At 54.3% G+C, this 21,890-nt stretch overlaps 1 protein-coding gene across 2 annotated transcripts; it reads right to left on the bottom strand.

Annotated features, from left to right (window-relative positions):
- Positions 1 to 1,237: 1,237 nt before the first annotated feature.
- On the bottom strand, positions 1,238 to 21,221 carry LOC137311556 (CD2 antigen cytoplasmic tail-binding protein 2-like). Of its 2 annotated transcripts, none has more exons than XM_067978680.1 (7): positions 21,147 to 21,221; positions 17,389 to 17,469; positions 15,422 to 15,560; positions 11,717 to 11,874; positions 7,019 to 7,499; positions 3,443 to 3,543; positions 1,238 to 1,577 (listed from the first exon to the last, which is right to left on the bottom strand). In XM_067978680.1, exons 2-7 carry the CDS (start codon positions 17,452 to 17,454, stop codon positions 1,467 to 1,469), a joined length of 1,056 nt encoding a protein of 351 aa, XP_067834781.1. In that variant the 5' UTR covers positions 17,455 to 17,469; positions 21,147 to 21,221; the 3' UTR covers positions 1,238 to 1,466. The 2 variants fall into 2 exon arrangements, with proteins under 2 accessions (XP_067834781.1, XP_067834782.1); XM_067978681.1 differs by lacking the exon at positions 21,147 to 21,221 and adding an exon at positions 21,093 to 21,114.
- Between the last annotated feature and the right edge of the window lie 669 nt (positions 21,222 to 21,890).

Below are 21,890 nucleotides of genomic sequence, written 5' to 3'. Positions count from 1 at the left end.
TTTCTGTTTTGTAGCCAGCTTGCTCTCCATTCTGCTCCCTACCCCCTGACTCCACATGCTCTGACCTTAGTCATGAGTCTGCAATGTGGTACCTTACCGAAGGCCTTTTCCAAATCTAAATATATTACATCTACTACGTTACCCTTGTCTGCTCCTTCATCAACGAATTCAGTAAGGTTGGCCAAGCACGGCTTTCCCTTCTAAATATGTTGTACCCTGCAATATTTAACTGCCAGTCCTGCTCTTTTGTTAAGAAGTGCTATATATCAGAAAATGAAGCAGTCCGAGCCCGCATGCAGCAAGACCTGGACAACATCCAGGCTTGGGCTGATAAGTGGCAAGTAACATTCGCACCAGATAAGTGCCAGGCAATGACCATCTCCAACAAGAGAGAGTCTAACCACCTCCCCTTGACATTCAACAGCATTACCATCGCCGAATCCCCCACCATCAACATCCTGGGGGTCACCATTGACCAGAAACTTAACTGGACCAACCATATAAATACTGTGGCTACAAGAGCAGGTCAGAGGCTGGGTATTCTGCGGCGAGTGACTCACCTCCTGACTCCCCAAAGCCTTTCCACCATCTACAAGGCACAAGTCAGGAGTGTGATGGAATACTCTCCACTTGCCTGGATGAGTGCAGCTCCAACAACACACAAGAAGCTCGACACCATCCAGGACAAAGCAGCCCGCTTGATTGGCACCCCATCCACCACCCTAAACATTCACTCCCTTCACCACCGGCGCACCGTGGCTGCAGTGTGCACCATCCACAGGATGCACTGCAGCAACTTGCCAAGGCTTCTTCGACAGCACCTCCCAAACCCGCGACCTCTACCACCTAGAAGGACAAGGGCAGCAGGCACATGGGAACAACACCACCTGCACGTTCCCCTCCGAGTCGCACACCATCCCGACTTGGAAATATATCGGCCGTTCCTTCATCGTCCAAATCCTGGAACTCCCTTCCTAACAGCACTGTGGGAGAACCGTCACCACACGGACTGCAGCGGTTCAAGAAGGCGGCTCACCACCACCTTCTCAAGGGGCGATCAGGGATGGGCAATAAATGCCAGCGACGCCCACATCCCGGAATCGTTGCGGTGAATCTGTGCTCCACAGCCGGTAACTCCTTCCCGAGGTGCCCAGAATGGAACACAGCACTCCGGTCAATATTTTAATGAGCACACAACAGACAAAAACGAGCAGACGCCAATGCGTCAACAATCTCCCCGCCCCGCCCGCCCGCCCCACCCGCCCCCATCCACTCCGGGCCAGGGCGAGGGAGGAAGGAGCAGTCCAGTTCAACGGTTAGCAACGAGCCTTCGAAAAGGCAGACAAGTTCAGCGGCACGTGCCGGGCGCAGGCGGTCGCGGAGGAGGTGAGTGGCGTTCAATCCCCGCAGTCCGCCCGCCGATACGCCAGTCTTCGTCCCCGCGGCTCGGGGCAGCCCGCGGCCCGTCACGTGTAGAGGTCGAAATCGATCCGCCGGGAGACGTAGAAGGGTCCGTCTGGGTCGCCCACCTTGCGGCAGTACACGCCGTCCCGGAAGTAGTCCTGTTCCACCCACTCCTGGGGAAAAAGGGGGGGGGGAAGAGAGGGTACCGTGGAGGTTAGACGCAGCCACGAACGCCCAGCGGCAAAGCCGAGGCTGGAGACCAAAGCCGAGCGATGAGAGGACCCCAGTCAGGCACTTAGAGACAACCTCACCCGTCCCCAGGGATCTGGGACCCCCAATATTGGGGAGGACTGAGAGACAACCTCACCCGTCTCCGGGGATCTGGGACCCCCCAATATTGGGGGGACTGAGAGACAACCTCACCCGTCTCCAGGGATCTGGGACCCCCCAATATTGGGGGGACTGAGAGACAACCTCGCCCGTCTCCAGGGATCTGGGACCCCCAATATTGGGGGGACTGAGAGACAACCTCACCCGTCTCCAGGGATCTGGGACCCCCCAATATTGGGGAGGACTGAGAGACAACCTCACCCGTCTCCGGGGATCTGGGACCCCCAATATTGGGGGGACTGAGAGACAACCTCACCCATCTCCGGGGATCTGGGACCCCCAATATTGGGGGGACTGAGAGACAACCTCACCCGTCTCCAGGGATCTGAGACCCCCAATATTGGGGGGACTGAGAGACAACCTCACCCGTCTCCAGGGATCTGGGACCCCCAATATTGGGGGGACTGAGAGACAACCTCACCTGTCTCCAGGGATCTGGGACCCCCAATATTGGGAGGACTGAGGCCCTCAACACCAGGGGGATTGAGAGACAACCTCACCCGTCTCCAGGGATCTGGGACCCGCAATATTGGGGGGACTGAGAGACAACCTCTCCCGTCCACAGGGGTCTGGGGCCCCGAACAATGGGGGGCTGAGACCCCCGACACAGGGGGAATGAGAGACAACCTCACTCGAACCCAGGGGGCTTGGACCCCCCCCCCCCGATACTGGGGGGAACGGAGAGACAATCTCTCCCGTCCCCAAGAGTCTGGGACCCCTGACAATGGGGGGGGGGGAACTGAGAGACAACATTACCTGACTGCTGGGTTCTGGGACTCCCAATATCGGGGGGGGGGGGGGGGGGTGCTGAGACCCCGACCCCCACCCCCGACACCAGGGGGACGGAGGAACAACCTCACCCGTTCCCAGGGGTTTGGGACCCCCAATACTGGCGGGACTGAGAGATAATCTCACCCGTAATCGGGAGTCTGGGACCCCCAATACAGGGGGAATGAGACCCCTGACACCAGGGGACTGAGAGACAACCTCTCCCGTCCCCAGGGATCTGGGACCCCCAATATTGGGGGGCTTGAGGACCCTGACACCAGAGGGACTGACAACCTCACCCGTCCCCAGGAGTCTGGGACCCCCAATACTGGGGGGACCGAGACCCCCGACCCCTACCCCGGACACCAGGGGGACAGAGGGACAACCTCACCCGAGCCCAGGGGATCTGTGACCCCTATTACTGGGGGGGACAGGGACCCCCTGACCCCAGGGGGACTGAGAGGAAATCTCACTCGTCCCAAGGACGTCTGGGACCCCCGACAATGGGGAGGGGGTGAGGACCCCCAGCACCAGGGGGACTGAGAGGAAATCTCACTCGTCCCCAGGGGGCTGGGACCCCCAATACTGGGGGGGACCCAGGCCCCCGACACCTGGGGGGGAACTGAGAGCAACCTCCCCCGTCCCCAGGGGTCTGAGTTCCCGAATACTGGGGTGGGGGGGGAGGTTCTAAGACCTCCGACAGAAGGAAAGGGGGGGGGGGGCCACTGAGACCCCCAACACCCAGAGGACTGAGACCCCGCCCACACCAATTACCAAACCGACGCCCATGAGACTGGCCTGGCCAGGAAGAGTTGAATCGAACAGACGTTGGGCAGAGCGGCTGAGTCAGAGATAGAACGGAGCCCCCAAAGGGTCCTACCTGCATCTGCGTGCTGGAGAAGGGACCGTAGAGCTCCGCGTCTCTCCGGTTTTCCCACTTATATTCCCACATGACCTCCGACAGCCCCTCCGAGGAAATCTCTGGGGGAAGGGGAGGGTGGAAAATCAGAACAATTCACGCCTGCATCAAAACCTCCACACACAGCCCATAATACCACCTCAGAGCCCAGACCTCATCCAAGGTCGGAGCTGAGAGACACCAGTCAGTGTACAGATATCTCCCTGAGAGAGAGGGACTGAGAGACACCAGTCAGTGAACAGATATCTCCCTGAGAGAGAGAGGACTGAGAGACACCAGTCAGTGAACAGATATCTCCCTGAGAGAGAGGGGACTGAGAGACACCAGTCAGTGTACAGATATCTCCCTGAGAGAGAGAGACTGAGAGACACCAGTCAGTGTACAGATATCTCCCTGAGAGAGAGGGGACTGAGAGACACCAGTCAGTGTACAGATATCTCCCTGAGAGAGAGGGGACTGAGAGACACCAGTCAGTGTACAGATATCTCCCTGAGAGAGAGGGGACTGAGAGACACCAGTCAGTGTACAGATATCTCCCTGAGAGAGAGGGGACTGAGAGACACCAGTCAGTGTACAGATATCTCCCTGAGAGAGAGGGACTGAGAGACACCAGTCAGTGTACAGATATCTCCCTGAGAGAGAGGGGACTGAGAGACACCAGTCAGTGTACAGATATCTCCCTGAGAGAGAGGGACTGAGAGACACCAGTCAGTGTACAGATATCTCCCTGAGAGAGAGGGGACTGAGAGACACCAGTCAGTGTACAGATATCTCCCTGAGAGAGAGGGGACTGAGAGACACCAGTCAGTGTACAGATATCTCCCTGAGAGAGAGGGGACTGAGAGACACCAGTCAGTGTACAGATATCTCCCTGAGAGAGAGGGGACTGAGAGACACCAGTCAGTGTACAGATATCTCCCTGAGAGAGAGGGGACTGAGAGACACCAGTCAGTGTACAGATATCTCCCTGAGAGAGAGGGGACTGAGAGACACCAGTCAGTGTACAGATATCTCCCTGAGAGAGAGGGGACTGAGAGACACCAGTCAGTGCACAGATATCTCCCTGAGAGAGAGGGAACTGAGAGACACCAGTCAGTGTACAGATATCTCCCTGAGAGAGAGGGGACTGAGAGACACCAGTCAGTGCGCAGATATCTCCCTGAGAGAGAGGGGACTGAGAGACACCAGTCAGTGTACAGATATCTCCCTGAGAGAGAGGGGACTGAGAGACACCAGTCAGTGTACAGATATCTCCCTGAGAGAGAGGGGACTGAGAGACACCAGTCAGTGTACAGATATCTCCCTGAGAGAGAGGGGACTGAGAGACACCAGTCAGTGTACAGATATCTCCCTGAGAGAGAGGGGACTGAGAGACACCAGTCAGTGTACAGATATCTCCCTGAGAGAGAGGGGACTGAGAGACACCAGTCAGTGTACAGATATCTCCCTGAGAGAGAGGGAACTGAGAGACACCAGTCAGTGTACAGATATCTCCCTGAGCGAGAGGGGACTGAGAGACACCAGTCAGTGTACAGATATCTCCCTGAAAGAGAGGGGACTGAGAGACACCAGTCAGTGTACAGATATCTCCCTGAGAGAGAGGGACTGAGAGACACCAGTCAGTGTACAGATATCTCCCTGAGAGAGAGGGACTGAGAGACACCAGTCAGTGTACAGATATCTCCCCGAGGGAGAGAGGGGACTGAGAGACACCAGTCAGTGTACAGATATCTCCCTGAGAGAGAGGGGACTGAGAGACACCAGTCAGTGTACAGATATCTCCCTGAGAGAGAGGGACTGAGAGACACCAGTCAGTGTACAGATATCTCCCTGAGAGAGAGGGGACTGAGAGACACCAGTCAGTGTACAGATATCTCCCTGAGAGAGAGGGACTGAGAGACACCAGTCAGTGCACAGATATCTCCCTGAGAGAGAGGGGACTGAGAGACACCAGTCAGTGTACAGATATCTCCCTGAGAGAGAGGGGACTGAGAGACACCAGTCAGTGTACAGATATCTCCCTGAGAGAGAGGGACTGAGAGACACCAGTCAGTGCACAGATATCTCCCTGAGAGAGAGGGGACTGAGAGACACCAGTCAGTGTACAGATATCTCCCTGAGAGAGAGGGACTGAGAGACACCAGTCAGTGCACAGATATCTCCCTGAGAGAGGGGACTGAGAGACACCAGTCAGTGTACAGATATCTCCCTGACAGAGAGGGGACTGAGAGACACCAGTCAGTGTACAGATATCTCCCTGAGGGAGAGGGACTGAGAGACACCAGTCAGTGTACAGATATCTCCCTGAGAGAGAGGGACTGAGAGACACCAGTCAGTGTACAGATATCTCCCTGAGAGAGAGGGACTGAGAGACACCAGTCAGTGTACAGATATCTCCCTGAGAGAGAGGGGACTGAGAGACACCAGTCAGTGTACAGATATCTCCCTGAGAGAGAGGGAACTGAGAGACACCAGTCAGTGTACAGATATCCCCCTGAGAGAGAGGGACTGAGAGACACCAGTCAGTGTACAGATATCTCCCCGAGAGAGAGGGGACTGAGAGACACCAGTCAGTGTACAGATATCTCCCTGAGAGAGAGGGGACTGAGAGACACCAGTCAGTGTACAGATATCTCCCCGAGAGAGAGGGGACTGAGAGACACCAGTCAGTGTACAGATATCTCCCTGAGAGAGAGGGGACTGAGAGACACCAGTCAGTGTACAGATATCTCCCCGAGAGAGAGGGGACTGAGAGACACCAGTCAGTGTACAGATATCTCCCTGAGAGAGAGGGGACTGAGAGACACCAGTCAGTGTACAGATATCTCCCTGAGAGAGAGGGGACTGAGAGACACCAGTCAGTGCACAGATATCTCCCCGAGAGAGAGGGGACTGAGAGACACCAGTCAGTGTACAGATATCTCCCCGAGAGAGAGGGGACTGAGAGACACCAGTCAGTGTACAGATATCTCCCTGAGGGAGGGGACTGAGAGACACCATTCAGTGTACAGATATCTCCCTGAGGGCGAGGGACTGAGAGACACCAGTCAGTGTACAGATATCTCCCTGAGAGAGAGGGACTGAGAGACACCAGTCAGTGTACAGATATCTCCCTGAGGGAGAGGGGACTGAGAGACACCAGTCAGTGTGCAGATATCTCCCTGAGAGAGAGGGGACTGAGAGACACCAGTCAGTGTACAGATATCTCCCTGAGAGAGAGGGGACTGAGAGACACCAGTCAGTGTGCAGATATCTCCCTGAGAGAGAGGGGACTGAGAGACACCAGTCAGTGTACAGATATCTCCCTGAGAGAGAGGGGACTGAGAGACACCAGTCAGTGTACAGATATCTCCCTGAGAGAGAGGGGACTGAGAGACACCAGTCAGTGTACAGATATCTCCCTGAGAGAGAGGGGACTGAGAGACACCAGTCAGTGTGCAGATATCTCCCCGAGGGAGAGGGGACTGAGAGACCCCGATCCCCGCTTTGGGCAGGGGAGTTGGTATCCCCCCGTCGCGCTCCCCGTGCCAGGCTCACCGTCTGCTGCAGGCTCCTCCTCCCTCGCCCGCAGCCTGCCCTCGTCAATCTGCTCCGCGAACATGTCCAGGGCCTCGCTGGGCTCGGGTGGCCTGGCCTGGCCTTTCCTCAGACGGTAACCGAGCTTCTCGTATGTGTCCTGGTAAATCTCAAACTCGCCCCAGGCCACCATCTGGTCAGCCAGCCCGGTCAGCCTGTCCAGTCGCTCGGCCGCCTCCTCCACCTCCTCCTCCTCCTCCTCCTCCTCCGCCGCCCCTCTCGCTGCCGAGCCCTCGCCCCTCCTCCGCCTCTTCGCCTCCCACGGGCGGGCGGACTTGGCGCCCCTCCCGCCGCGGCCCCCCAGCCGACGAATGGCCTTGGCCACCGTCTCGCCGGGCCGCAGCATTTCCAGAATGTTCTCCAGCAGAGTCCGGACGTCCGTGGGCGGCTCGACGGCCTCGTTCTCCACGCCCCGCCTCTGCGGCCTCTCCTTGATCCGCACCTGGCCCGGAAACAACAGGGTTAACACCGGGATCAGAACCTGGAGTCCGAGACCCACGGGATTAACACCGGGATCAGAACCTGGAGTCACTCACCCACAGGATTAATACAGGATCAGAACCTGGAGTCCGAGACCCACAGGATTAACACCGGGATCAGAACCTGGAGTCCGAGACCCACAGGATTAACACCGGGATCAGAACCTGGAGTCCGAGACCCACGGGATTAACACCGGGATCAGAACCTGGAGTCCGAGACCCACAGGATTAACACCGGATCAGAACCGGGAGTCCGAGACCCACGGGATTAACACCGGGATCAGAACCGGGAGTCACTCACCCACAGGATTAACACCGGGATCAGAACCTGGAGTCCGAGACCCAGGGGATTAACACCGGGATCAGAACCGGGAGTCCGAGACCCACAGGATTAACACCGGGATCAGAACCTGGAGTCCGAGACCCACAGGATTAATACAGGATCAGAACCTGGAGTCCGAGACCCACAGGATTAACACCGGGATCAGAACCTGGAGTCCGAGACACACAGGATTAACACCGGGATCAGAACCGGGAGTCACTCACTCACAGGATTAATACAGGATCAGAACCTGGAGTCCGAGACCCACAGGATTAACACCGGGATCAGAACCTGGAGTCCGAGACCCACGGGATTAACACCGGGATCAGAACCTGGAGTCCGAGACCCACAGGATTAATACAGGATCAGAACCTGGAGTCCGAGACCCACAGGATTAATACAGGATCAGAACCTGGAGTCCGAGACCCACAGGATTAACACCGGGATCAGAACCTGGAGTCCGAGACCCACAGGATTAATACAGGATCAGAACCTGGAGTCCGAGACCCACAGGATTAACACCGGGATCAGAACCGGGAGTCACTCACTCACAGGATTAACACCGGGATCAGAACCTGCAGTCCGAGACCCACGGGATTAACACCGGGATCAGAACCTGGAGTCACTCACCCACAGGATTAACACCGGGATCAGAACCTGGAGTCCGAGACCGACGGGATTAACACCGGGATCAGAACCTGGAGTCACTCACCCACAGGATTAACACCGGGATCAGAACCTGGAGTCCGAGACCCAGGGGATTAACACCGGGATCAGAACCGGGAGTCCGAGACCCACAGGATTAACACCGGGATCAGAACCTGGAGTCCGAGACCCACAGGATTAATACAGGATCAGAACCTGGAGTCCGAGACCCACAGGATTAACACCGGGATCAGAACCGGGAGTCACTCACTCACAGGATTAACACCGGGATCAGAACCTGGAGTCCGAGACCCACAGGATTAACACCGGGATCAGAACCTGGAGTCCGAGACCCACAGGATTAACACCGGGATCAGAACCTGGAGTCCGAGACCCACAGGATTAATACAGGATCAGAACCTGGAGTCCGAGACCCACAGGATTAATACAGGATCAGAACCGGGAGTCACTCACCCACAGGATTAACACCGGGATCAGAACCTGGAGTCCGAGACCCAGGGGATTAACACCGGGATCAGAACCGGGAGTCCGAGACCCACAGGATTAACACCGGGATCAGAACCTGGAGTCCGAGACCCACAGGATTAATACAGGATCAGAACCTGGAGTCCGAGACCCACAGGATTAACACCGGGATCAGAACCTGGAGTCCGAGACCCACAGGATTAACACCGGGATCAGAACCGGGAGTCACTCACTCACAGGATTAACACCGAGATCAGAACCTGGAGTCCGAGACCCAGGGGATTAACACCGGGATCAGAACCGGGAGTCCGAGACCCACAGGATTAACACCGGGATCAGAACCTGGAGTCCGAGACCCACAGGATTAATACAGGATCAGAACCTGGAGTCCGAGACCCACAGGATTAACACCGGGATCAGAACCTGGAGTCCGAGACCCACAGGATTAACACCGGGATCAGAACCGGGAGTCACTCACTCACAGGATTAACACCGGGATCAGAACCTGGAGTCCGAGACCCACAGGATTAACACCGGGATCAGAACCTGGAGTCCGAGACCCACAGGATTAACACCGGGATCAGAACCTGGAGTCCGAGACCCACAGGATTAATACAGGATCAGAACCTGGAGTCCGAGACCCACAGGATTAATACAGGATCAGAACCGGGAGTCACTCACCCACAGGATTAACACCGGGATCAGAACCTGGAGTCCGAGACCCAGGGGATTAACACCGGGATCAGAACCGGGAGTCCGAGACCCACAGGATTAACACCGGGATCAGAACCTGGAGTCCGAGACCCACAGGATTAATACAGGATCAGAACCTGGAGTCCGAGACCCACAGGATTAACACCGGGATCAGAACCTGGAGTCCGAGACCCACAGGATTAACACCGGGATCAGAACCGGGAGTCACTCACCCACAGGATTAACACCGGGATCAGAACCTGGAGTCCGAGACCCACAGGATTAACACCGGGATCAGAACCTGGAGTCACTCACCCACAGGATTAATACAGGATCAGAACCTGGAGTCACTCACCCACAGGATTAACACCGGGATCAGAACCTGGAGTCCGAGACCGACGGGATTAACACCGGGATCAGAACCTGGAGTCACTCACCCACAGGATTAACACCGGGATCAGAACCTGGAGTCCGAGACCCACGGGATTAACACCGGGATCAGAACCTGGAGTCACTCACCCACAGGATTAACACCGGATCATAACCTGGAGTCACTCACTCACAGGATTAACACCGGGATCAGAACCTGGAGTCCGAGACCCAGGGGATTAACACCGGGATCAGAACCTGGAGTCACTCACCCACAGGATTAACACCGGGATCAGAACCTGGAGTCCGAGACCCACAGGATTAATACAGGATCAGAACCTGGAGTCACTCACCCACAGGATTAATACAGGATCAGAACCTGGAGTCACTCACCTACAGGATTAATACAGGATCAGAACCTGGAGTCCGAGACCCACAGGATTAACACCGGGATCAGAACCTGGAGTCACTCACCCACAGGATTAACACCGGGATCAGAACCTGGAGTCTGAGACCCACGGGATTAACACCGGGATCAGAACCTGGAGTCACTCACCCACAGGATTAACACCGGGATCAGAACCTGGAGTCACTCACCCACAGGATTAACACCGGGATCAGAACCTGGAGTCCGAGACCCACGGGATTAACACCGGGATCAGAACCTGGAGTCACTCACCCACAGGATTAACACCGGATCATAACCTGGAGTCACTCACTCACAGGATTAACACCGGGATCAGAACCTGGAGTCCGAGACCCAGGGGATTAACACCGGGATCAGAACCTGGAGTCACTCACCCACAGGATTAACACCGGGATCAGAACGTGGAGTCCGAGACCCACAGGATTAATACAGGATCAGAACCTGGAGTCACTCACCCACAGGATTAATACAGGATCAGAACCTGGAGTCACTCACCTACAGGATTAATACAGGATCAGAACCTGGAGTCCGAGACCCACAGGATTAACACCGGGATCAGAACCTGGAGTCACTCACCCACAGGATTAACACCGGGATCAGAACCTGGAGTCTGAGACCCACGGGATTAACACCGGGATCAGAACCTGGAGTCACTCACCCACAGGATTAACACCGGGATCAGAACCTGGAGTCACTCACCCACAGGATTAACACCGGGATCAGAACCTGGAGTCACTCACCCACAGGATTAACACCGGGATCAGAACCTGGAGTCCGAGACCCACGGGATTAACACCGGGATCAGAACCTGGAGTCACTCACCCACAGGATTAACACCGGGATCAGAACCTGGAGTCCGAGACCCACAGGATTAACACCGGGATCAGAACCTGGAGTCCGAGACCGACGGGATTAACACCGGGATCAGAACCGGGAGTCACTCACCCACAGGATTAACACCGGGATCAGAACCTGGAGTCACTCACCCACAGGATTAACACCGGGATCAGAACCTGGAGTCCGAGACCCACAGGATTAACACCGGGATCAGAACCTGGAGTCCGAGACCGACGGGATTAACACCGGGATCAGAACCTGGAGTCACTCACCCACAGGATTAACACCGGGATCATAACCTGGAGACATTGATATGACGTTGCCCGATCTGCCCACCCGCTTCTGTACGCGCGAGCACCCAGGGCCGTGCCCGAGGCCCCCCGCCCCCAGTGCCCCCTCACCCAGTCGATGTTGTCGAGCCAGTTATCGCGGATCACTCCCTCTTTCTTCAGGAAGTAGTTCCCCTCCGAGTCGAAGTGCCCTTCCTGCATCTCCTCCTCCAGGTTGAAGGGGGTTATTTTGATACCCTCATCGTAGTCGATGGTGGCCGATTCCTGGCCTGAGACAAATCATAAAAACCCGATCATGACACAAAAACTTGGAAGGGTAGCGAACAGTGAGGAGGATAGTGATAGACTTCAAGAGGAGATAGACAGGCTGGTGGAATGGGCGGACACGTGGCAGATGGAATTGAACCCAGAAAAATGCGGGGTGATACATTTGGGTGTGAAGAACGAGGAGAGGCAATATAAACTAGAGGGTACAATTCTAAAAGGGGTACAGGAACAGAGAGATCTGGGGGTATATGTACACAAATCGTTGAAGGTGGCAGGGCAGGTTGAGAAAGCGGTTAAAAAAGCAGACGGGATCCTGGGCTTTATAAATAGAGGCAGAGAGTACAAAAGCAAGGAAGTCATGATGAACCTTTATAAAACACTGGTTCGGCCACAACTGGAGTATTGTGTCCAGTTCTGGGCACCGCACTTTAGGAAAGATGTGAAGGTCTCAGAGAGGGTGCAGAAGAGATTTACCAGAATGATTCCAGGGATGAGGGACTTTAGTTCCGTGGACAGACTGGAGAAGCTGGGGTTGTTCTCCTTGGAACAGAGACGGTTGCGAGGAGATTTGATCGAGGTGTTCAAAATCATGAAGGGTCCAGACAGAGTAGATAGAGAGAAACTGTTCCCATTGGTGGAAGGGTCAAGGACCAGAGGACACAGATTTAAGGTGATTGGCAAAAGAACCAAAGGTGAGATGAGGAGAAACTTTTTTCCCCAGCGAGTGGTGAGGATCTGGAATGCACTGCCCGAGGGGGTGGTGGAGGCAGATTCAATCATGGCCTTCAAAAGGGAACTGGATCAGTCCGTGAAGGGAAAAAAATCTGCAGGGGCTACGGGGAAAGGGCGGGGGGAGTGGGACTGGCTGGATTGCTCTCGCAGAGAGAGCCGGCACGGACTCGACGGGCCGAACGGCCTCCTTCCGTGCTGTAAACGTTCTACGGTTGTGTGAGGGGGAAAGAGGGGAGTGAGTCCCGCCCACCAGAGCATTGAGTCGGAACGCGGACGGACAGGGCGGCGGGAGCTGGATGAGATTAGGGTCCCTCTGCGGGGCGGCATGGGATTGATGGAATCAGAGAACGATACAGTGCAGGAGGGGGCCATTCGGCCCATCGTGCCTGTGCTGGCCCTTTGAAAGAGCTCTCCAATTAGACCCGCTCCCCCTGCCCTTTCCCCGCAGCCCTGAAATTTCTCCCTTTCAAGTATTTCTCCAATTCCCCCTTTTGAAAGTTATTGTTGAATCTGCTTTCAGGCAGTGAATTCCAGATCATCACAACTCGCTGCGTAAAAAAACATTCTCCTCATCTCCCCCTCTGGCTCTTTTCCCGATTACAGTAAATCCGTGTCCTCTGGTGACCGACCCTCCCACTGGAAAGTTTCTCCTTATTTACCCTATCAAAACCCCTCAGAACTTTTAACAGCGCTATTAAATCTCCCCTTAACCTTCTCTGTTCTAAGGAGAACAATCCCAGCCTCTCCAGATAATGAAGCAGTCCGAGCCGGCATGCAGCAAGACCTGGACAACATCCAGGCTTGGGCTGATAAGTGGCAAGTAACATTCGTGCCAGACAAGTGCCAGGCAATGACCATCTCCAACAAGAGAGATTCCAACCACCTCCCCTTGACATTCAACGGCATTACCATCGCCGAATCCCCCACCATCAACATCCTGGGGGTTACCATTGACCAGAAACTTAACTGGACCAGCCATATAAATACTGTGGCTACAAGAGCAGGTCAGAGGCTGGGTATTCTGCGGCGAGTGACTCACCTCCTGACTCCCCAAAGCCTTTCCGCCATCTACAAGGCACAAGTCAGGAGTGTGATGGAATACTCTCCACTTGCCTGGATGAGTGCAGCTCCAACAACACTCAAGAAGCTCGACACCATCCAGGACAAAGCAGCCCGCTTGATTGGCACCCCATCCACCACCCTAAACATTCACTCCCTTCACCACCGGCGCACCGTGGCTGCAGTGTGTACCATCTACAGGATGCACTGCAGCAACTCGCCAAGGCTTCTTCGATTGCACCTCCCAAACCCGCGACCTCTACCACCGAGAAGGACAAGGGCAGCAGGCACATGGGAACAACACCACCTGCACTTTCCCCTCCGAGTCATACACCATCCCGACTTGGAAATATATCGGCCGTTCCTTCATCGTCGCTGGGTCAAAATCCTGGAACTCCCTTCCTAACAGCACTGTGGGAGAACCTTCACCACACGGACTGCAGCGGTTCAAGAAGGCGGCTCACCACCACCTACTCAAGGGGCAATTAGGGATGGGCAATAAATGCCGGCCTCGCCAGCGACGCCCGCATCCCATGAACGAGTAAAAAAAACTGCAGTCCCCCTCATCCCTGGTACCATTCTGGTAAATCTGCAATTAATTAAATAAGACAAGGGGCTTTGGGGAGGTAATTTTAAATTAACTTGCCGGGTGAGGAACCAGGATCTGGTGGGACGTTGCTGTTCACCGACCGCCCGATATTGCGCTCCGTTGACTGCACCCGTGCTGCTCGGAGCCTAGAGGCGGCAGCGGTTAGCTCGAGACGGAGGTCGGGAATCGGGGGGGGGGGGCTCTCACGGTGAAACCCACAGATCTGCTCATTAGGTAAGGTGAACCATTGAGTGACGATCGGGCCTCGTCTCAATTCACAGCCGTCGTTCTGCGACGACGGGGAGGGCGGGTGGTAGGGCGCGCGAGAATACAGAGAGCAGTAGGACCGACAAGGGTCCCGTGTTGTGATTGTTAAATTATATATTCGACGGAGAACGGTGCGCTCCGGGTAATAGGGGCACGAGGTCCACTTACCGGAGTGGCCGGTGATGGGGAACTCAAGTGTACGTCTGCTTCTCGCTGTCTCATCCACCTGCACACTGTTTCTCACTCTCTCTTCCCCACTCCCTCCCCCCCACACTCACTCGCTCTCCCTCCCTCCCCCTCCCACACTCACTCACTCTCTACCCAACTCTCTCTCTCTCCCCAACTCTCTCTCTCCCTCTACCCAACTCTCTCTCTCCCTCTACCCAGCTCTCTCTCTCCCTCTACCCAACTCTCTCTCTCCCTCTACCCAACTCTCTCTCTCCCTCTACCCAACTCTCTCTCTCTCTCTCCACCCAACTCTCTCTCTCTCTCCACCCAACTCTCTCTCTCTCTCCACCCAACTCTCTCTCTCTCTCTACCCAACTCTCTCTCTCTCCCTCTACCCAACTCTCTCTCTCCCCAACTCTCTCTCTCCCCAACTCTCTCTCCCCACCCAACTCTCTCTCTCTCTCTCCACCCAACTCTCTCTCCCCACCCAACTCTCTCTCTCTCCACCCAACTCTCTCTCTCTCTCTCCACCCAACTCTCTCTCTCTCTCCACCCAACTCTCTCTCTCTCTCTCCCCCCCCCATGCTTTGTCTCTCTCACTCGCTCGCCCTCATGCCCTCACTCACTCCCTCCCTCTCTTTGTTTCCCTCCTGCAATTTGAACCAGGCAGCAATGAGCTCACTCCTCTGAGTCGATGCTGTTCCGAGCCCCCTCGTCCCAATCCGAACTCTCACCTTCAATATCCTCAGTGGCCAGGATGTCATATTTCTTGCTGTCTCGTTCGTCGTCCTCGTCCTCTTCGTCACTGTCCAATGAGTGTTTCCCCTTAAAACGACTGCCAGGCCCTCCGCCGGACACACCACTCGCTCCAACCTACAGGGCGAGGGAGAGGAGGGGGGGGGGGGGGAAGAGAAGAGGGAGAGGAGAGGGAAAGCAGGAGGAGAGAGGGAGAAGCAGAGTGCGAAAGAGAAAGAGAGGCAGAGGCAGAGTGAGATCCAGAACCAGAGAGAGAAAGAAAAGATCGACAGTTAGTTCCACACGGCCACTGATCTGATACTGGGGCTGTGTTAGCGTGGAATTTGGACTAGAATCATAGAATCATAGAAGTTACAACATGGAAACAGGCCCTTCGGCCCAACATGTCCATGTCGCCCAGTTTATACCACTAAGCTAGTCCCAATTGCCTGCACTTGGCCCATATCCCTCTATACCCATCTTACCCATGTAACTGTCCAAATGCTTTTTAAAAGACAAAATTGTACCCGCCTCTGCTACTGCCTCTGGCAGCTCGTTCCAGACACTCACCACCCTTTGAGTGAAAAAATTGCCCCTCTGGACCCTTTTGTATCTCTCCCCTCTCACCTTAAATCTGTGCCCCCTCGTTATAGACTCCCCTACCTTTGGGAAAAGATTTTGACTATCGACCTTATCTATGCCCCTCATTATTTTATAGACTTCTATAAGATCACCCCTTAACCTCCTACTCTCCAGGGAAAAAAGTCCCAGTCTGTCCAACCTCTCCCTATAAGTCAAACCATCAAGTCCCGGTAGCATCCTAGTAAATCTTTTCTGCACTCTTTCGAGTTTAATAATATCCTTTCTATAATAGGGTGACCAGAACTGTACACAGTATTCCAAGTGTGGCCTTACTAATGTCTTGTACAACTTCAACAAGACATCCCAACTCCTGCATTCAATGTTCTGACCAATGAAACCAAGCATGCCGAATGCCTTCTTCACCACCCTATCCACCTGTGACTCCACTTTCAAGGAGCTATGAACCTGTGCTCCTAGATCTCTTTGTTCTATAACTCTCCCCAACGCCCTACCATTAACGGAGTAGGTCCTGGCCCGATTCGATCCACCAAAATGCATCACCTCACATTTATCTAAATTAAACTCCATCTGCCATTCATCGGCCCCCTGTTGAATTAAAGGCAACGATGAAGTGACTATTGGGTACATGGCGGTGGTCTTCACCCTAAAACCACACTGAAATGCGCTTTGTGTAGATTCCGAGTTTCTAATTCCCTAATTTTATCCTTATCTTCGCTCCACTTTCTAGTGCAGGTGACTACTTGTCCTATTAGTCCAGGCAGTTGGCGGACGAGTAATACTCCTGCCTTTTTTTTGTTCCATTATCTTTCTTTTCCCCGTCTATCCACTTTCTCTGCTGTTCTAAGGTCTGAGAAAGATCCCAGCCGTCCTTTTGCATCTGCTTAATCAACGAGCGTCTGTCTGTCATATACTACTCAATAAGGGAACCCGTGGGTCCCCATCGACTGCTTACGCATTAACCAATTGAGTCCGAACAACTGTTATCACCTGAAGACAGCATGCCTTTGTTTCACGCAGTCTGGTTCTATAGTTTTATCAGTTCGTTGTGAAATGTCCTTTGTATTCCCAGACTGGAAGCCAGTTCTGGAATGTACAGACTCAACACTTTTAACTGTCTTTCCCACAGTCGCAGAATCCATTTTATTTAATAGTGTCCATTTTGTTAGGAGTCAAGTGTTATACTTCAGCTTTTAATTAGGGTTAGTCTAATCTACGCAAAGCGCATTTCAGTGTGGTTTTAGGGTGAAGACCACCGCCATGTACCCAATAGTCACTTCATCGTTGCCTTCAATTCAACAGTCCAAATTCCACGCTAACAGGCTGTCACAGAATCAGGCTGCCCCCTCCACCTGAATTAATTTACCTGTCCGAGCAGCATGTCGTCCTGATCCCCTCTCCCATCTTCAAACGAAACTTTACGTTTCGACATTCTCACAGCAGTGACCTGTTAAGACGACAGGGAGTGTTAATAAAGACAAACAGTGGATCGGCAAAACATCGAACAGGACAGAGAGAGACTCGTCAAACACTCCCAGGGCAGGTACAGGGTTAGATACAGAGGAAAGCTCCCTCCACACTGTCCCATCAAACACTCCCAGGGCAGGTACAGGGTTAGATACAGAGTAAAGCTCCCTCTACACTGTCCCGTCAAACACTCCCAGGGCAGGTACAGGGTTAGATACAGAGTAAAGCTCCCTCGACACTGTCCCATCAAACACTCCCAGGGCAGGTCCAGGGTTAGATACAGAGTAAAGCTCCCTCTACACTGTCCCATCAAACACTCCCAGGGCAGGTACAGGGTTAGATACAGAGTAAAGCTCCCTCTACACTGTCCCGTCAAACACTCCCAGGGCAGGTACAGGGTTAGATACAGAGTAAAGCTCCCTCTACACTGTCCCGTCAAACACTCCCAGGGCAGGTACAGGGTTAGATACAGAGTAAAGCTCCCTCTACACTGTCCCATCAAACACTCCCAGGGCAGGTACAGGGTTAGATACAGAGTAAAGCTCCCTCTACACTGTCCCATCAAACACTCCCAGGGCAGGTACAGGGTTAGATACAGAGTAAAGCTCCCTCTACACTGTCCCATCAAACACTCCCAGGGCAGGTACAGGGTTAGATACAGAGTAAAGCTCCCTCTACACTGTCCCATCAAACACTCCCAGGGCAGGTACAGGGTTAGATACAGAGTAAAGCTCCCTCTACACTGTCCCGTCAAACTCTCAGAGGGCTATGGTTCAGCAGTAGCAGCAAATCTGGGCACAGCAAGATCCCACAAACACCAATGAGATGTCATGTATTTGGATTTTCGAAAGGCCTTCGATAAGGTCCCACATTGCAGACTCATGACTAAGGTCAGAGCCTGTGGAGTCAGGGGACAGGTCGCAGAACGGAGAGCAAGCTGGCTACAAAACAGAAAACAGAGAGTTGGGGTTCAGGGTGGTTGCTCAGACAGGAAAAAGGTGGGAAGTACCTTATCGAAGGCCTTTTGAAAATCCAAATACATTGCAGCTCATTGGTGCTTGTGGGATCTTGCTGTGCGCAGATTTGCTGCTGCCGCCCCAAGCCCAGTCTGGCAGCGATGTCCTTCAGGGCTCGGTCAGCGGCGGAACAAGCTGATGGACACTGAAGTCGACAGAGGCTCTTTTAACATCCTCCCGTCCTGACCCAGGGTCTTTGGCCTGAAACCTCAGTCCTTTCTTCTTTCTCCACGGAAGCAGCCTGGCTGGCCTGAGCTTCTGCAGCATTTCCTGCCTTTATTTCGGACTTGCATACGAATCAAGAGCAGGAGTGGGCCACTCGGCCCCTCGAGCCTGCTCTCCCATTTGATAAGATCACGGCTGATCTGATTGTGACCTCAACCCTACTATCCCCGTCTACCGACTATAACCTTTGACTCCCTTGTTAATCAGGACTCTATCGAACTCAGCCTTAATAATATTCACTGACCCTGCCTCCCCCGCTCTCTGGGGAAGGGAGTTCCACACACTCACCACCCTCTGAGAGAAAACATTTCTCCTCATCTCCGTCTTAAATGGGAGACCCCTCATTTGGAAACTGTGTCCCCCTGGTTCTAGTCTATCCCACAAGGGGAAACGTCCTCTCAGCATCTCCCCCTTCGAGTCCCCTCAGGATCTTCGATGTTTCAATAAGATCACCTCTCATTCTTCTAAACTCCAGTGTGTACAGGCCCAACCTTTCCTCATAAGATAACCCCCTCATCCCAGGAATCAGTCGAGTGAACCTTCTCTGAACCACCTCCAAAGCAAATTCCGTCCTTTCTTAAATAAGGAGACCAAAACTGCACACAGTATTCTGGATGTGGTCTCACCAACGCCCTGTACAACTGTAGCAAAACATCTCCACTTTTATATTCCATTGCCCTTGCAGTAAATGATAATGGAATTCAATGTAGACAAATGTGAGGTCATCCACTTTGGATCAAAAAAGGATAGAACAGGGTACTTTCTAAATGGTAAAAAGTTAAAAACAGTGGATGTCCAAAGGGACTTAGGGGTTCAGGTACATCGATCATTGAAGTGTCATGAACAGGTGCAGAAAATAATCAATAAGGCTAATGGATCGCTGGCCTTTCTATCTGGAGGACCAGAGTACAAGGGGGCAGAAGTTATGCTGCAGCTATACAAAACCCTGGTTAGACCGCACCTGGAGGACTGTGAGCAGTTCTGGGCACCGCACCTTCGGAAGGACATATTGGCCTTGGAGGGAGTGCAGCGTAGGTTTACTAGAATGATACCCGGACTTCAAGGGTTAAGTTACGAGGAGAGATTACACAAATTGGGGTTGTATTCTCTGGAGTTTCGAAGGTTAAGGGGTGATCTGATCGAAGTTTATAAGATATTAAGGGGAACGGATAGGGTGGATAGAGAGAAACTATTTCCGCTGGTTGGGGATTCTAGGAGCAGGGGGCACAGTCTAAAAATTAGAGCCAGACCTTTCAGGAGCGAGATTAGAAAACATTTCTACACACAAAGGGTGGTAGAAGTTTGGAACTCTCTTCCGCAAACGGCAATTGATACCGGCTCAATTGCTAAATTTAAATCGGAGATCGATAGGCTTTTTGGCAACCAAAGGTATTGAGGGATACGGGCCAAAGGCGGGTATATGGAGTTGGGCCAGCCATCAAATGGCGGAGCGGGCTCGAGGGGCTGAATGGCCTCCCCTCCTGTTCCTGAGACGTCCCATTCGCACGCCAGCTTGTTGTGATTCGTGTCCCCGGGACGGGACGCCCAGGTCTGCAATCTGTCTCCGTTTGAACGACATCCTGCTCTTCCATTCCTCCTGCCAAAGTGGACAAGTTCCGGGGGTCATGCCAAATTTCCCAGGGTTTTTGCAGCGTGCTGTGTGTTTTTATTGGATTTTTTTTTTTATGGGGGAGGGAGGAGGGGAATTAAAATGCACAATCAAAGAGGCTCTGGGCTGCAAACAGGGATTTGATTGACAAGCCCTGGATTTGATTGACAAGCCCTGGATTTGATTGACAAGCCCTGGATTTGATTGACAAGCCCTGGATTTGATTGACAAGCCCTGGATTTGATTGACAAGCCCTGGGGGGGGGGGGGGGAGACAATGGCTCCTGCAGCCTGGCCCGCGCAGCCCCCTGGCACTTGTAGTTCCAGCCCGCCCGCCTGCCGCAGCACGGCCCGGGCGGCCGGACTACAACTCCCAGCGGGCGCCGCGCCGCGGCTGCGCAGTCCCGGCCTCTTTCCCTCCCTCATGCAGGAAAAAGGGAGCTCGAGTCCCAGCGTGCGGCGCCTGCGCAGACTCGACCTCCCTCCGCACCCACCACCACCACCACCACGCATGCGCGGCGGCTTCGGGAGGACTACAACCCCCGGCGTGCAGCTGGCGCCCCGCGCCTGCGCGCTGGGGTGGGGGTGGGGGAGGGGGAAAAAAGGCCCCGCGCCTGCGCGCCGGCGGTTCTCCGAAGAAAGCGCAGCTTCTTGTTTTGTTAAATAAAAAACACACAAAATGGAGGAGGAGGAGGAGGAGGAGAAGGAAAGACGCGCGGCCTAAGCGGCCTCACACACACACACACACACACACCCTCTCTCTCCTCCTTCCCCTCCCCCGGCGAAAACGCGCGGCGATCCGCCTCACCTCCTCCGCCGCCCGCCGTCCACCGCCGACTGAGCAGCACTTCCGGCGGGGGCGGGAGGGTCAATCGGCGCCCGTCACCACGGGCAACTGTCCGTCAGGGTGACGTCAGCGCGCCGGCCACGCCTCTCCTCCCTCCTTCCCTCTCTCCCTTACGTCAGGGCTCAATGGCGAGCATGCGCGCTGAAGCTCCGGCCCGGGGCATGACGTCAGGGGGTGGAGAGAGAGAGAGAGACCGGCGGGTCGAGGGTTCGAGCCCCGCGCCCTCCTCACCTGTTTTAAAAAAATAATAATTTTAATGCAGAATTTACTACATTGACGAGTTGCAATCGGTCTTCACCGGGGGAGAGGTGGCAGCTTGTAAAAATAGATAAATAGGAGGTTACTTTAAAGTTCGGCCAGACTCAGAGTCGAAAAGTCACCCGGTCCGGATGGGATGCATCCTCGGTTACTGAGGGAGGGAAGGAAGGGGTGGAGATGGCGGGAGACTCTGGCCACAATCTTCCTATCCTCCTCAGACATGGGGTTGGACGCAGAAGGCGTCAAGGGGTATGGGGGGAGAGCGGGAATATGGTCTTGAGATAGAGGATCAGCCATTGGATGGAGGAGCAGGATTGAAGGGCCGAATGGCCCCTCCCCCTAGAAACATAGAAAATAGGAGCAGGAGTAGGCCATTCGGCCCTTCGAGCCTGCTCCGCCATTCAATGGCTGATCCTCTATCTCAATACCATATTCCCGCTCTCTCCC

The sequence above is a fragment of the Heptranchias perlo genome, unplaced genomic scaffold (assembly GCF_035084215.1).
Source record: "Heptranchias perlo isolate sHepPer1 unplaced genomic scaffold, sHepPer1.hap1 HAP1_SCAFFOLD_354, whole genome shotgun sequence".
Classification (NCBI taxonomy): Eukaryota; Metazoa; Chordata; class Chondrichthyes; order Hexanchiformes; family Hexanchidae; genus Heptranchias; species Heptranchias perlo.
The sequence above is the reverse complement of the archived record's forward strand: the minus strand, read 5'-3'. Positions and strand labels throughout refer to the sequence as shown.